The sequence below is a fragment of the Adiantum capillus-veneris genome, chromosome 23 (genome assembly GCF_014529385.1).
Source record: "Adiantum capillus-veneris isolate H3 chromosome 23, ASM1452938v2, whole genome shotgun sequence".
Classification (NCBI taxonomy): Eukaryota; Viridiplantae; Streptophyta; class Polypodiopsida; order Polypodiales; family Pteridaceae; genus Adiantum; species Adiantum capillus-veneris.
Window position 1 is genome coordinate 120,934,875 of NC_140953.1, and position 15,410 is coordinate 120,950,284.

At 40.6% G+C, this 15,410-nt stretch overlaps 1 protein-coding gene across 1 annotated transcript; it reads left to right on the plus strand.

Moving 5' to 3' along the window:
- Nucleotides 1–439: 439 nt before the first annotated feature.
- On the plus strand, nucleotides 440–1,527 carry LOC147428461 (uncharacterized). Its single transcript, XM_086496848.1, has 4 exons — nucleotides 440–500; nucleotides 577–1,108; nucleotides 1,191–1,299; nucleotides 1,348–1,527. Exons 1-4 carry the CDS (start codon nucleotides 440–442, stop codon nucleotides 1,525–1,527), a joined length of 882 nt encoding a protein of 293 aa, XP_086352974.1.
- The last annotated feature ends 13,883 nt before the right edge of the window (nucleotides 1,528–15,410 follow it).

A 15,410-nucleotide genomic window follows, 5' to 3' on the forward strand; every position in this document is an offset into this window, starting at 1 on the left:
TGTTTTCAGCCACTAGACGGCTGGGACACTCAAGGGATACTCAAAACCGACTTCTGCAATGCTCCCGTACCGATTGGTGGCGCAAGAGCACGCTGATTTCAGCGCTACACCAGCGATTTTAGCACCTTGGCAGTTGTTTCTTAGGTGGACAGCAGGCTGGACTTTTGTTCCCAATGTGGTAGAATCATCCATTGCTTGTCCGGGCACCATCTGGTGGTGGTCTTACCAGTTATCTTGGACTGTTGTAGCTTTGGATAGATGGTACCCTCACATCGACTTGATCTACACAAGATTTTGTGGCATACGCTTCCGCACGGAGTAACATAGAGACATGGCCGGTCAAGTGGCTATGGATTCACGGTCTTCTCAGAGATGGCTAAACTCGACAACTCCAACTACAACATTTGGAAGATGAAAATCAAGACACTCATCACCTACAATGGACTCTGGGACTGGCTTACCGATTCTACCAAGGCCATCAAGCCCGTGGTCACTTCTGGGTCTGTTACACAAACTGATGTTGATGCTTGGATCGACACTGATCTCTGGTATTGAACACTCTTTTGTTTTGTGCAGTGCTTTATCCTTCTGACAACGTTGAATGGCAAAGGATTGAATGCTTCACAGGAGTTATGCATGTATTCCATGTTGAGATAGGTAAGATTCTTTACGAAGGAAAATCTTCGAGGCAGCTTGCAGATGAAGCAATATTCTTCTATAGTTCTAAGTACATCGTGCCCAAGGGTAGCTATGAATACGGTACTTTAGAACCATTGGCTTTACCAAAGCTGGATAGTCGAGAGTGGCCGGCATGTAACTCTTCAATTTTACATACTTGCACTCGTAAGCTTTCTGTGGACATACTCAATGCAATGAAGCCTAGCATAGGTTCTAGGAACATACATTTGAATTGGTTCATCCCAATTGTTATTTTTGGGCATATTTTTAAATCACGTGTCGGACTACACCGCACTCGTTGCACTTACATCATGAAAAATATGAGTGAAGAGTGGCTATGTAAGACCTTTGGAAAGAATTGGAGCTACAAGGCATCATCAGATCTTGAAACGATAGAATGTCGGGTCTCTTCAAAGGATGTTGTTTTCAGGTAAGAAAATGCTACTTTGATTGGTGTTTGATTTGTGTGTGTTGGTTAGGTTTATGGTTTTTCCTTATTATGTTCTTTACAGATATTTCATTGGGCGACAAACCCTTTGCATGGTGTTCAAGTATCAACGATGGAGATTGTTGAATGGAGAATGGAATAGTGTTGATCAAGATACACGAGACATTGCATCTGTGGCGTTGAGCCTTGTATTTGAAGGATGAGAACCATTTATGTTGCAGATAGAGGATGACTGGCCATTGTCTAACATTCGACAAGAGATTACTCTCAATATGCCTAACCCACCTGTACACTTTTTCTTCCAGCTGGATGATAGGAAGATTAGAATTCGTAATGAGAACAAAGTTGTTAGTAGCCAATGCTTGGCTCCACACATTCTGAAGGTAGTGGAATCTCCATGATGGGCTCATGTGGATGTAGTTTTTTGTCAAGTGGTCAATGTGTATTTAGTTCAAACTCCTAAACCCTTTTGAAACTGAGGTCTACTTATCATTTCATTATTCCAACTTGGAAACTGCAATGTAGTGCAGAATGTAGCCAATTATGCAATGTACTCCTTTTTGTAATAAAAAAACTCTTTTGTATCACTAAGTATGTGTCTCATGCTTTTGTCATTGTGATTTCCATGGTTTTTTGCTACTACAAGTCACAACAAAGAGCTATATGTGATTCAATGCCTATGGTTTCTTGTTTGGACATTGGATTGTGATTCCTTGTTCTGTGCTTAGCTTGTTAAAACCAACTAAGTAGATCATTTCTCTTATTTCAAGCTGATAATGGTCGTAGATATACATTTCATGCAGATGCTGCTAGGAGTATGCTGAAAATTGCTGATTATCGAAGTCCTTTTGGGAAGAAGCATTTTCAACAATCTACTACATCCAAGACACTACTCTGATAGCATAGCCGCCATTCCATACCTTGTCGTTTGGAAGGCCACCTAACTATTCTAATTTGCGAGTCTTTAGCTCTGTTGTTTATGCTTTTGTTCCATCTGAGAGTCAACATAAGTTGCAAGACCAAACCACTAAGACTATCTTTGCAAGCTATGATGAACTGCATGGAGTAAAAGCTATCGACTCTTTAATCCAACCACTTGTCACTTTTTGTTTAGCTATGGCCTTGTCTTTGAAGAAGACTCCTTATATGTTATTCCTACCACATCAGAGACACACACTCATGATCAGCCCTTACTTGCCTTACCTGTACCTCCATAATCAAGTGAGAGATCCAACAATCAAGCTCGACTATTGTCATTATAGCCAATTCATTACCACCACTTGAATCTGTAACTTGGTGTGCTCCCTTTGATCCTCAACCTCATCCCACCATGCCTGCTCCACACGTTCCTCAACCTGATCCAAAAGTTCCTCCACTCATTCCTATACTACCACCAATTGTCAAGCACTATCCAGCAACCCCTCAAACAGGTTCTCCCTCAGGTGAAGTAAAAAACGAGGTTGTTTCAATCACAACAGAAGAATGTTTATGGATTCAGATGTTCCTTGAAGGTTTATGAATTCAGAGGTTGCTTGTCTCTGACTGCCTATCCAGTAATTCAAGCCTCTCCTTGTCATCATTATCACAATCAAAATCCATGTCATATTTCACAAAGAAATTTTATCGCTGCCACCATCATATGTGCTACCACCCCTGATAGACAACGACAACAAGTCATCAGCATTGCCATCAATGTGTTTATCATCACCATCCTTGCATAAACAAGCTCACCATAGTTGGTAACATCAATACTGGTTGCTCATGTACATCATTTGACCATACATTTTAAGGGCGCGCTTTGAGGATAGTACATCGCCAAATCCTGACAAGATGCGAAAACCTGTGAAAGCATTTAATGATCTGTCTTTGCACTGCATTTGTTCCAGCCAATATAATGCACCTAGACAAAACAAGGTATGGCAAGCTCTCAAGATGGAAGCAACACCTGCTTCTTGACACACATTCACTTGATTATGCTTTCTAATAGCATTTCTCGCTCCGATATAAAAAATATAACTAAATGTCAACGAGCATCAAACAACAAAACAATCCTCATGTATCAATAGTGACAATCACAAGTAAATGCACAAATGTTGCCAGAAAAAAAGGAGCATTCGATGATATAAATTATATGATGGGCCAAGAAGTCAACTGTGCGATTGTAAAAGTCTCTTGATGAACTACAATGTCCTCAAACACATAGATTATAACCAACCTATGCCAAGATCCCATATCCAATGTGTGAATTGCTAGCACCAAAAACACCAATATCAAGTTGGTAGAGATTAGATAACAGAGAACCAACAAAAAATGCGCTTCATTGATATCAAGAGGATGGTACATAAGATTCTAGATCCAATCTGTCACACACTTGTGCCAAGATCCCCATATCCAATGCATGAATTACTAGCACCAAAAATACTAATATCATGCTGGTAGAGATTACATGCGCTTCATTGATATCAAGAGGATGGTACATAAGATTTCAGATCGAATGCGTGAATCGTGTTTCTTACATTGACAATACCATTACTCAAGTTGATAGAGATTACATAATGAAATGTTTATGAACCAGCAAAAAACATGTTTCATCAATCTAAACAGGATGATGCATACAAAGGGGTGGATGAGTAAAGAGCACCTGTCCTCAAAACAATTGTGTCAGCAACCTCTTTCAAATAAGGAAATCCTATAATAATTGATCCTTTTTATCTAACCGTCGTTAAAGATTCCTTGCTCTATGCTTTGGTCTAGCCATCATGCTCTCTCCTCTAGCTACCTTGGTAGCCATGTGTTGCCCTCCCGTGTATGTGTTTCCAACCATTGAGCATGATTTTCCTTGGCATTTGAGGAATCATATCGTGCACGCTTGGCTGCATGTTGTGATGCACATTGTTCTTGATCTTCGATTGTTTGAGTAGTAGCTTGACTTGCTTTGACCTTGGATACACTTATCTTTCGATAAAACCATTTCAGTAGCTGATGCATTGGATTGTTCTGGGAATTGTTGAGTCAACCTCCATGGTTTGTTTTCCTTTGATATCCAGTACGAGCATCCCAATGCGACTTCTCCAGCCCTTGAGTCGACCAGATTGCCAAACTTCCTTGGTTCGCAAAGTATGGGGTATGCGCCTCAAGAATGTGCTGTAAACAAATATATCTCAATTAACACATGTGAAGGCACAATGATTATGTCAAATCAAGACTTGAAAACAATATATTTACCATATAATGAGTGATTGCATAAGACATCCAAGCCTTCTCAACATCATCATGGAAGTTGTATGCTGCTCGGATATATTCTTTAGCATCGTCACCTCTAAACTTCAGCCTCAAGGGTATTTAAGCTTAACCATACCTTTGCCTTGGCCAGCCTTGATTGCCCTCTATTGCTGCGATCTGGAACAACTGCATGCAGCTTCTTCCAGCACTCAAACTTCTCAGGCTCTCTAACTAGTAATGCACCATCATCATCAATAGGTGGAGATAAGAATTTCCTAGCCTTTGCTCTGCCAAAGCATGGCTTCTTTGGAACATTTCCACTCTTTCCAGATCTCTTATCATCCTTTTCAATTCTTACTTGCCCTCTATGCAAGGGAACTTCTGACAAAACCTTCTCTATCTTTCTACAAGTTGCATTAGCTTCCTCATGTGGTTGCATTTTATAAGCAAAATTGATGTACTCATACACAAGCTTTTCAACAATTCGCACAAAATCATGAAGTGTACATATATGCACACGAACCAAAGGAATTTTCAATATTGGATCCCACTTAGGATCCTCTTGGTCACGCGTTGGAGGTGGACATCTACTTCGACTCCCTTCTTTCTTCCAGACTTTTCGTTTGTCTACTCCTGTTACCCTCTTTCGCATACAGTATAGACATGGAAACGTTGCAGATGCACTTTGTGATATGCCAAACATGCACTTTAAAGTTTTCAAATCACTTGCAAGATGCCACTCTATGGCGTATACTCCGTATCCTTCCACAACCAAGTCTTCGCCATGAGATTGCCGATCAATGATGGAGGGGATACTTGTTTGGATGAAGTATAGACCAAGTATCTCATGAGTTTCCTTTGGAACCTGCATATTACAATTCCATGGCATAAGTTTCCAATAGTATGCTGATCATAATAACACGAATGTTCAATACAAAAACTTATAAGAAAAGCACTAAGCCACCATATGTTCTTGTTAGATTGCACGCTAAACTGCTTCTTCTTGGGAACATTGTCACTAAGAGCACGATTCATCAAAGTCACACTCACTCTTTCCATTTTTTGACCTTTCATGATCTCACTCTCATCTAACTTAATCACAAGCACTAGCTTTCCCATGCATTCACTTACACTCATGTCATAATACCGAACCATGGCTGATTGAATTTTGTACAAATCAAGGTAGAAGTTATTTTTCTCTGACCATGCTAGAACTTCCTCATCTTTTGCCCCTGATTTTATCTTGTGCACACTACAAACGTGCTTAGGCATCCCCACCAGCTCCAAGACTTGTGCATCCAGATCAGCCTTAGCTTGCTTCACTTTCGTAGGTTGTGGAAGAATATTAACTCTTTTTCGCTTAAGAACTCGTTCTACCCCATCTTTTAGAGTATGATATACTTGAGCATATGTTCGAGTGCTCATGCCTGTCTGATCACATATGCTTTGTGCATCCATTGCTGAAATTTGATTTGAGATATCCTTCAAAGATCTCTTAGCAATGTTCTCACGCACGGACTTGAACTTTGGACATTCTATTGCTGTGACAATCATTTTCTTGGTCATCACTTTTGCAACAACCGAATCTAGCTCCTCTCCTCCCAAGGTCTCTTCTTGAACATACCTGCATTGCATACTTTTATTTACATTGAAAGCGTAACCTAATAATACATCAAACATAAGAGTGATTGTACCTGCATTTTTGAACTCGTCTCTTCCATTGCCCACCACCTTGTACGAGTTTGCTGATGGGTTTGAGTGATCGCTTGCGCTCTCGTGCTCCAAATATAGTGATATGCTGTAACTTTTTAGCTAGTTTGGCATTGGCTTTCTCTTGCACAACCAGTTGTTGTTTGAACTCCTCGTTTTGAATTGTGACATCATGAACGACTTCATGTAACTCCTCAATCTCCTTTCCCTTCTCTAGAATTTGCTTTCGATTTTGTTGGAGATTACTAGACAATCCTTGATTGAGCAAACCGTGAGCATGTAAAGCACTTTGACACCTCATAAACATGTGCAAAGCTTGATCATTGAGGCGCCTAATGTATCCTAGTAGACCATTTTCTCCCTCACAAACATACTTAATGAATGTTGATAAGCCTGAGAACATTGGACGTTGATTATGGACAGGATCAATGGGATAAATAGAGCCATCAACCCAAAGGTCGATATTCTTCAACCCCATCTCTCTTGAAGTTTTTATAGCTTGGGGATTAGATTGAGCATGGTTATTTCTTTTGAATAAGGGAGAATTCTCGGGGTCAACATATATGTGGAGATCTTTCTTTCTTGATGACATTTGACTGCAACAACCCTAATTGTTTCAAAATACTTCATCCATGAATATTTAGCCTTTTATCAAGGGCATAAAAAGACCATACCTTGATTAGCCTAATCTTTGTTGGCCACAAAAAGAAAAATCAGCCTATATAATCAAAATGTTGTCGTATATTAGCCTCTTGTGAATATGCTCCTGAAATGTAGAAGGAAAATGTTAAGGGAAAAAGGAGAAATACAACAGCATGAGCACCAATCTAGGATAGAAGCGTTGATAGAGGCCTTTTGTATAGATTAGGCAAAACCCAAATTGGAATTTCAAAAGTCGTGAACCATTGCATTGGCCAGGGTAACACTTATACACACATACACAAACATATGTATGCACCTACATATGCATGCGTGCACTTGTGTATTATACATACCTGTATGCATCTACCATGCATCTACATATGTATGTGTGCATTATACTATACGTACAAACTTGTATCTACCACATCATGTACACATATATTAAAGATGCATATTAATATCACCTTCTCCTGCTTTCAAGATGTTTTTTCAAGCATTTCTCCATTAACACACACCCTCTATCTTACATGCAAGCAACCCACAACTATAGGAACAACTTTGGAGCTAACTCAATGTACTCTCTCTCTTTCTCTCTCTCTAAGAACCATACAAATCACTTAGAATACACACTTGAATCTTTAAAAAGTATATGTGTGTGTGTGTGTGTGTGTGTGTGTGTGTGTGTGTGAGAGAGAGAGAGAGAGAGAGAGAGAGAGAGAGAGAGAGAGAGAGAGAGAGAAATCCTATCCAAAAATCTGATTGTGTCTGTATATGTGTGTGGGCATGTTTTTGTGTGTGTGTGTGTGTGTGTGTGTGTGTGTGTGTGTGTGTGTGTGTGAGAGAGAGAGAGAGAGAGAGAGAGAGAGAGAGAGAGAGAGAGAGAGAGAGAGAGAGAGAGAGAGAGAGAGAGATGCTTACCATCAGATAGGTGCACTGCCAGCTGCATAGAGCCAAGACTCCAATGCTAAACTTTGATAGAGTTGATAGCGACCTCAGAGAAGCAACGCTTCTTCAATGGATTCTGTGAGTTTAATTGTGTGAAGCATTGAGTGACTTAATGAATTGAATCAACCATTGAGCATCTGCAGAGAATCCTTTCTGCATGGATGTTGGGGTCTTCATACAAGCGTTACCAATGCTGCAATGCGAATTGATTTCCTAATCTTCATGAGAAAAAAGAAACAGGAGATACTCCCGCGTTGGATTTTCTATAGGTTAATGCATTCAACCACTTGATATGATTACTGGCCCGGTTATTGTTAGTTGGAGCTGTCTTTTCATAAAATAGAGACTTAAAAGATATCATCACATGACCATTTTAAATGAGAACTTCCAAGATAAAAGCTTTCTTTGATACTATTTCTCTTTATATTAAATCACCTTCTCTCTTATTTTCCAGATTTTAAGGAAGAGAGAGAATGATCTTATAAGGCCCTTTTGTGAGTCCATTTTTTTCCTAATGGAAAATTCTAGAATAGGGAGAAAATCATCTATTTAGAAATGCGTTGTGTTAACGTATGCTCTTAGCAGATCCTTTAGCACAAGATTACTCTTTGTAATCTTTGTAATTTGCCTATCCCCTTGAATAACTGATAGTACTGAGGTGTGTTTTCCTCACGATTTACAGACAGTCGTCCCAGATGACTGGTAAACGAGAAATCATAGTAGTGTTTAACATTGGTGAAGAATCAACAATGTCCGAAATAACCATCGTGGTTAACTTGAAACAATCCACAAACGCCCAAACCGAGCCATGATCTCTATTGGTGATTGAGTGGATCCAAAAGTAATCTCAGAGAGATAGTGCACATAGAGTGCAAAATGCTTCATAAGCAACAATCTGTGGAATATGCATGCTGTTCCAAATCAGCCCTTGCTAAACACTAGGGCCCATAACACCTAGTGTGCATGCATTTAGCAAAAACTAACCGAACCTGTATATCCATAATGATGTGATGCGCCTAGCACGCAATAAAAGGAATAAAATCAAAGCATACTAAAAATGGAATAACACCAAATCAATAGATGCGTACCTGGAGATTTGAACGTTATGTTCACTTACCCGTATTCGAATGGAGAGGAGCACGTCCCCTACCTGAAAAACAAACAGTATTGCACTGGGAACCTTGTTTGTTGCCTTTGCAACCTAAGCCCGTGAATTAGAAGCTACGTAGTCAAATCCCTTGATAAGACTTCTTTGTAGAAATTGCTCAACTAGGAGATAACGATAACCATCATAGTTAACCGTGTATAGGTTGATTGGAATCAACTTGAAAAGTGTGTTTGTCTGCTACCACTTGGTAGATTGCGGAATTCTTTCCTTGAAAGTATAACCGGGAGAAATCAACGGTGATCCTCAATGCAGATCAAACTGTGATCCTTAATGCCTATGGGGTGATGTAGCAATCACCTGCCCGGTCTTACCCCAAAACAATATGTCTGTAGACACTCCGTAGTGCTATAGAGAGAGCAGGACATCCACACAAGTGAACTGCGTAGCTCTTGTGGACAGCCATGCTGTCTCAATTGATTTCTGCATCTATACTTCCTTGTAGAGATCAGCTACTGTGAGTTGAAGATTTATCAAAAACTCAACTTGAGTGTCGCACTGAAAACATGTAGTGCAAAAATGACACTGTAAACATTCGTAATGACAAGACTCTTGCTTGTACATTAACGGCGATGTATACGTCCCTGGATAGATCTGTTCAATCTTGAAAACAATCACCCAAGGAATGCCAATAGCTGGGTCTTACCCTTGTCATGAAATCGGCTCTTAGCCTGTTTGGCTCATAGCCCTTATGAAAAATAGTGTTCAATCGACGAACCGATGAAGACTAATTTGAGTAGCATCTTAGCCACGTGCTAGCTGTGAGTGAGAGCACCTTGGCCCAAGCTGGACTCACGAGCAGATATGTATCAAAAGCTTCTTAGAAGAGTTTTGTTATTTGTGAAAGAAATAAGAAGAAGAGAGAAAAGAAGAGCATGCTGGGCTGAGGAACTTTCCTTAAATTTGTAGAGTGTGTGCCTAGAATGTGTGCTCTTAGACATATGATGCCTGAATTGCAGCTTATCCTAAAAGCATTCCACAATCTATCTGTGTAACGCTCTCATCAAGAGAGGCGACAGAAAAACATAAAACTCATTCCGATCCACCTATCTTGTAGGGGTCGTGATTGTATGAGGACGAATTAGCATTGGCACTTTGCCCATGAATCAAGTCCAAGTTTTAGGTTCTTTTTAGTGTTGTTGTGCATTGACAACAACCCAAAAATCATGTCAAACAATCCAAAACTTATCTTGTCCTTGACAGAGTGTCTGGTGTTATAGCGGAAGCATAAACCAACAAGTGATGGAATTTATTTCACGTGGCTAGCATGCCGTGCATGTAGAGTGGTAAGCCCTTGGAGAGAGTGACGGCCTCAAAGGTGAGAGCTCAAAACCATAAGTGCCTTGCACAGTCTAAACTGGTAGGGATTTCGTGAGATGAAATTCCCTATTTTGCAAGTTTTTTCAAACTTGTGTGCCACTGCCTGTGATTCCAAATCATTGGGCAGTTTCTTGAAACAAGGGAAAAGCCTTGCTTCATGTAAAATTGTGAAAACACTTTGTTTTTCACAAAAGCAATAGTTTCCCATCAAAGATGTAAACATGGAAAAATAAGAAGAACGTGCTAAACTGGTTGTTGCTGTAACCAGTTGGCCTGAGATTGTCTGGTACATAATGAAATAACCTGCAATATGAATTAACATGCAAACACATTTCCTATTTCTTCGCAATTTTGTATGCTCATAGCATATGCCAAACGTGGCCAGCCTCAATGCAAGATGTGTAAATTGAAGCCTTGCTTCATAGAACTATGTCTGGCAGCATTGCCAACAAATGCTACTGACGACAGATGTCATAGCAAAGAGACTCAACCTTGTCGATCATGCACAAAAAATCGACCTTGTCGAATTGTAAATGTAAGTGAAAAATAGTAGAACACGTACAAGTTATGTATCTCTGACCTGCCTGGTTCTATGAATGATAGCCGTGACCATTCCTTCCATTGCATACGAGGGTTATCAAGCACATGCTCAATAACTACTCTACTTCATGCTGTCAAGGGCCTTGCCGAATTTGTAACCAATGTGGAATCGTGTGAGAACTGCAAGGCTCGTACCTACTAGGTTTGATTGCCATTGTTTGTGACAATCTCCACCTCTAGCATTAGTGTCTGCATCGCCACATAATGTGGTTAAACGATGTATAGGTAGAGAAGCCTTGCTTCTCCGCAAGCCCAAACTCCGGGCTCTTGCCAGTCACCCTGAAATTGGCCATGCCGATCAGCGATCTAACCGTGCAAAACAACTTTGCACGCATAAGCCAAACTGGAAACATACCTTGCCGTTGCATCAAAAACCAATCTTTGAAATGCTATCCGTATAAGTCTGCAAAGTAAAATTTCACAGAGATCAATAAAATCCTTGGAATTACGAAAAAACTAAACTTGATGAGCATGGCGTTCGTCCGTGTACACGGCAAGCATATCCTCATAATTTTGAGCCCCTTTGCGAGAAATATCTCGCATGCCGCATAATCATCTCTGCTGAGCTTCGCATGCCGAAACCCGCTTGGGTAATCAACAAAAACTAAAAAAAATTTGGATATCTCCTTGAGCAGAAATTTGTAATTTTTACTTTGCTTCCTCTCTATTGTACTGGGCATGCTGTGCAGCCATGGCTGCTTCTCCCCTTTCAAGCCTCGCATGCATCCGTGGGTTGCCCGGCCGTCGGCCCTTGGTGGGGCAGGACCCTAGGGAAACCCCTTTGGGAAACTTAGGGCACCCAGAATCAATAAGAAAAACAAAAACAAAAACGGTGTGAACCTGTGTAGCCATGGCGAATTTTGGTGGGCAGCGCAGAGAGGGGAAAATCACTCGTAGGGGGCGCGCAAGTGCCTGCATGCCTACGGTGAAGAAACGAAGTTTGCTAACCTTGGCCCGATGCTCCTCTTTGGAGATAGCCCAAGCCAAATCCGTGCAGGTCGTCGGGCATCCAATTTCATGCAAGCAGTCGCTCCCACGGCGCTGCGTTTTGTGTCGACCTTCATCCTCTTCGGCCTGTGTCTTCAAGGGTCCATGCCCATGGCCGGTGTCTTCACACGGCCTCCACTAGCTCCAAGCCCGCCAAGAGAGAGAGAGAGAGAGAGAGAGAGAGAGAGAGAGAGAGAGAGAGAGAGAGAGAGAGAGAGAGAGAGAGAGAGAGAGAGAGAGAGAGAGAGAGAGAGAGAGAGAGAGAGAGAGAGAGAGAGAGAGAGAGAGAGAGAGAGAGAGAGAGACCATCTACGGCCATGCCTTCCATCCTCCTTCTCCTTCCTCCCCCCTGAGCTCTAATACCAGTGTAAGAAACTAGGCAACTAGGCTCTTCTGGATCCTCCTCCCAACCTCCCTTTATAGGTGGGCTCCTAGCCCCTTGCCCTAGACAGATCCCCTGTCCACACTGCCTAGCCCGGCCCTTGGCCGTAGTCCTTGCCTAGCCTAGTTCTTAGGGTACAAGACCCGTGTCGTGACAATTCATCTAGTGACACTTCATTAGAGATCGACCGTAATAACAAATAGACAAGAGGAGTAAGAGATATAAGAGACAACGATGTCGAGCAAATGTGCGTGCTAGAATAAATGAAAGGAAACCTATCACAGAATGGCTTAATTATATAGGGGCATGTGATGCTCATCGGAAGTTGGTAGATAATTGGGGGGAATACCTTCAAAGCGTCATGTAGTGCAGTCCACAACCCATCAACATCGCCAGAGGACCAAGCTAAAACTGCTTTTATGACCGAATTTGAAGTGTTCGCATTTCGTGTAATGGCTTTTGGCTTAACCAATGCCCCTGCTACCTTCCAAAGATAAATAAACACTATTTTTAGAGAATATTTGAGGGACTTTTGTGAAGCTTTCTTAGATGACCTTTGTGTTTATTCCTCTTGGAAAGAACATCTATCATGTTTACGAAAAGTGTAGATTGTATCACATCTCATTAAACCCTTTCAAATGCCAATTTTGGGTTAAACATGGGGTCATTTTAGGGCATATAGTGTCTAAAAATGAGATTTCCACAGATGAGAGCAAAATTAATGCCATTTTAAATTTGCCACCACCTACTAACTATAAAGGAGTTCAAAGGTTCATGGGCCATGTTGGTTATTACCGGCGGTTTATTTTAAACTTTGCCAAGATAGCTCGCCCATTGTACAAGCTTCTTATTGAGTTTCACTGGACCGCGGAGTGTGACCATGCTTATGAGTTATTAAAAAAGATCTTAACAAGTGCTCCCATTTTACGAGTTCCCGATTGGAATGTAATCTTCCATGTGTATATTTATGCATCGAACTTTACTATTGGGTGTGTTCTAGCTCAACCAGGAGAACATAAATTGGACTATCCCATTAGCTTTGCAAGTCGTCAATTAAATGATGCTGAGAGGAACTACATCACTACAGAGCGAGAAGGTTTAGCTATGATTTATGCAATAAAGAAATTTTGCTACTACCTTCTTGCCAACAAGTTTGTTTTCTATGTTGATTATCAAGTAAATAAACCCTATTCCACGGGAAGAATTACACGATGGTTGTTAATTCTTCTTGACTTTGATTTTACCGTTGTGGTGAGACCCGATAAAAGACATGTCATGGAGGATCATTTGTCTCGCAAACCCAATGGTGAAGCCTCTACTGGAATCGATGTTGAATTGCCCAATACTTCCCTATTTCTATCGGAGACCATGCCTGAATGGAGCGAGAAGATTGTGAACTTTTTGGTTAATGGTTTTCCACCCAAGGAGCTTCATAAGGATATAGCTCAAAAACTATTAAAGGAATGTGAACCTTATTCTCTAATTGCAGGAACTCTCTACAAGCTAGAGAAGGACGATATTCTTAGACATTGTGCTCGTGAGGATGAGTACTTATACATACTGCAAGAAGCCTACATGGGTGTAGGCAGAGGACATTTCTCAAGGGAACTAACTGCTAGAAAGGAATTGCAATTAGGCTATTGGTGGCCTACCTTATTCAAAGATGCATCAATTTTTGCAAAAGGGTTTGATGAATGCCAACGTTACAAGATCACACAACAAAAGGATAAGATGCCCTTACATCCTATTAAAGTGACTCAACCATTTGAAAAATGGGGTTTAGACTTTGTAGGCCCAATTAATCCGACAGCTCATAATACTCAATCTCGATATATTATTGTTGCCACTGACTATGTGACAAAGTGGACACAAGCCAAGGTGACACGCAAGGTTGATGTAAGGTCAATTGCTACATTTCTCTTTGAGAACATTATTACAAGATTTGGTTGTCCCTTTGATATTGTGAGTGACAATGGTACTCATTTTATAAATGGAGTGATAAAGGAACTCACAACAAACTTTATGATAGCCCACCATAAGTCTACACCTTATTATCCACAAGCAAATGACCAAGCTGAGAGCACTAACAAGACCTTAATTTCTATCTTGACCAAAACAGTGGGAGCTCATCGCATAGATTGGGGTTTGAAGCTGACTTCAGCTCTATGGGCTTATCATACTGCTTACAAAGAGGCTATTAACTGTACATCATTCAAAATGGTATATGGCCAAGAAGCAGTTATGCCATGGGAGTTTGTAATTCCTAGTTTGCAGACAGATAGCTTCACAAGAAGGTTGGGATGGTAACCCTTTAGTTGAGTGTGTATATATCTTGAGAGGTTAGATGAAGAAAGACCATTAGCTGTGCAAAATGCACTTGTGGATAAAGATAGGAGAAAGATATGGTTTAACCATCATTTAAAGAACAAGGATATCAAGGTTGGGAATCAAGTCCTTATGTATGGAGTGCGAAACAAGAAGAAAAAGTTGAAATATGCGGGAAAAGGACCATATAGAGTATGCAAAATCACCCCACAAGGTACCATTCTTGTGGAAACTCTTGATGGAGTTGAAACCTCAACGGGACTAAATTTAAAAGATATTAAGATCTTTTAAACCAAGATGAGCTATGTGCCGTCCATAAAAAAAAAAGGTAGCCAAGGCACAAGCAAAATTGAAGAAGATACAAGCTCAAGTTGAGGCTAAGGAGCAACAACAACTTATAAGATGCCAACAAGAGACCAACCTTGGAGTTACACATGTATTTCATGTTGAAACAAATGCTGATTGGTTGGACTTTGACACACCTCTACAATACCCTATTGAGTTAAATAGCACCTATGGGAAAGTGCTATATAACGCCTTATTGGACACGGGTGCTGAATATAATTTGTTTTTATATGGAGTGTGGTGTCAATTATGAAAGCCATCTCTAGCCGAGAGTACTATCCAAGTCAAGGGTATCAACAATAAAAAAACTACCATTTTTGGAACTTGGCACACTTCTGTAAGTTATGACAATGGGGTTGTAGCTCAAGACTTTTTGGTCATGCTTACTGAAACTATGGAAGGCAATATAAACCTAGGATGCACGTGGATGATAGTGACCAAATGCACTATTGATTGGGGGACTGGGAGTGTCAACACAGAAACCAACTCTTAGTCCTACCACTCAAGCGATAGTCCTTCAGATATCACCTCCTGAGAAAATACAACCCAAAGTTGAAACAAAAAATGAGACACACAAGACCCATCACAATATAACTAAGAAAACAAACAAATGGGTCCCTAAAGATTTTTTAGCGACAATT

What these genes read in the sequence shown, in the direction of transcription:
- LOC147428461 (XM_086496848.1), top strand. Translation starts at nt 440, where the DNA reads ATGGACTCTGGGACTGGCTTACCGATTCTACCAAGGCCATCAAGCCCG. An exon ending in TCAAAGGATGTTGTTTTCAG is followed by an intron (nt 1,109 to 1,190) that starts GTAAGAAAATGC and finishes TGTTCTTTACAG; the next exon opens with ATATTTCATTGGGCGACAAA. An exon ending in ATACACGAGACATTGCATCT is followed by an intron (nt 1,300 to 1,347) that starts GTGGCGTTGAGC and finishes TTTATGTTGCAG; the next exon opens with ATAGAGGATGACTGGCCATT.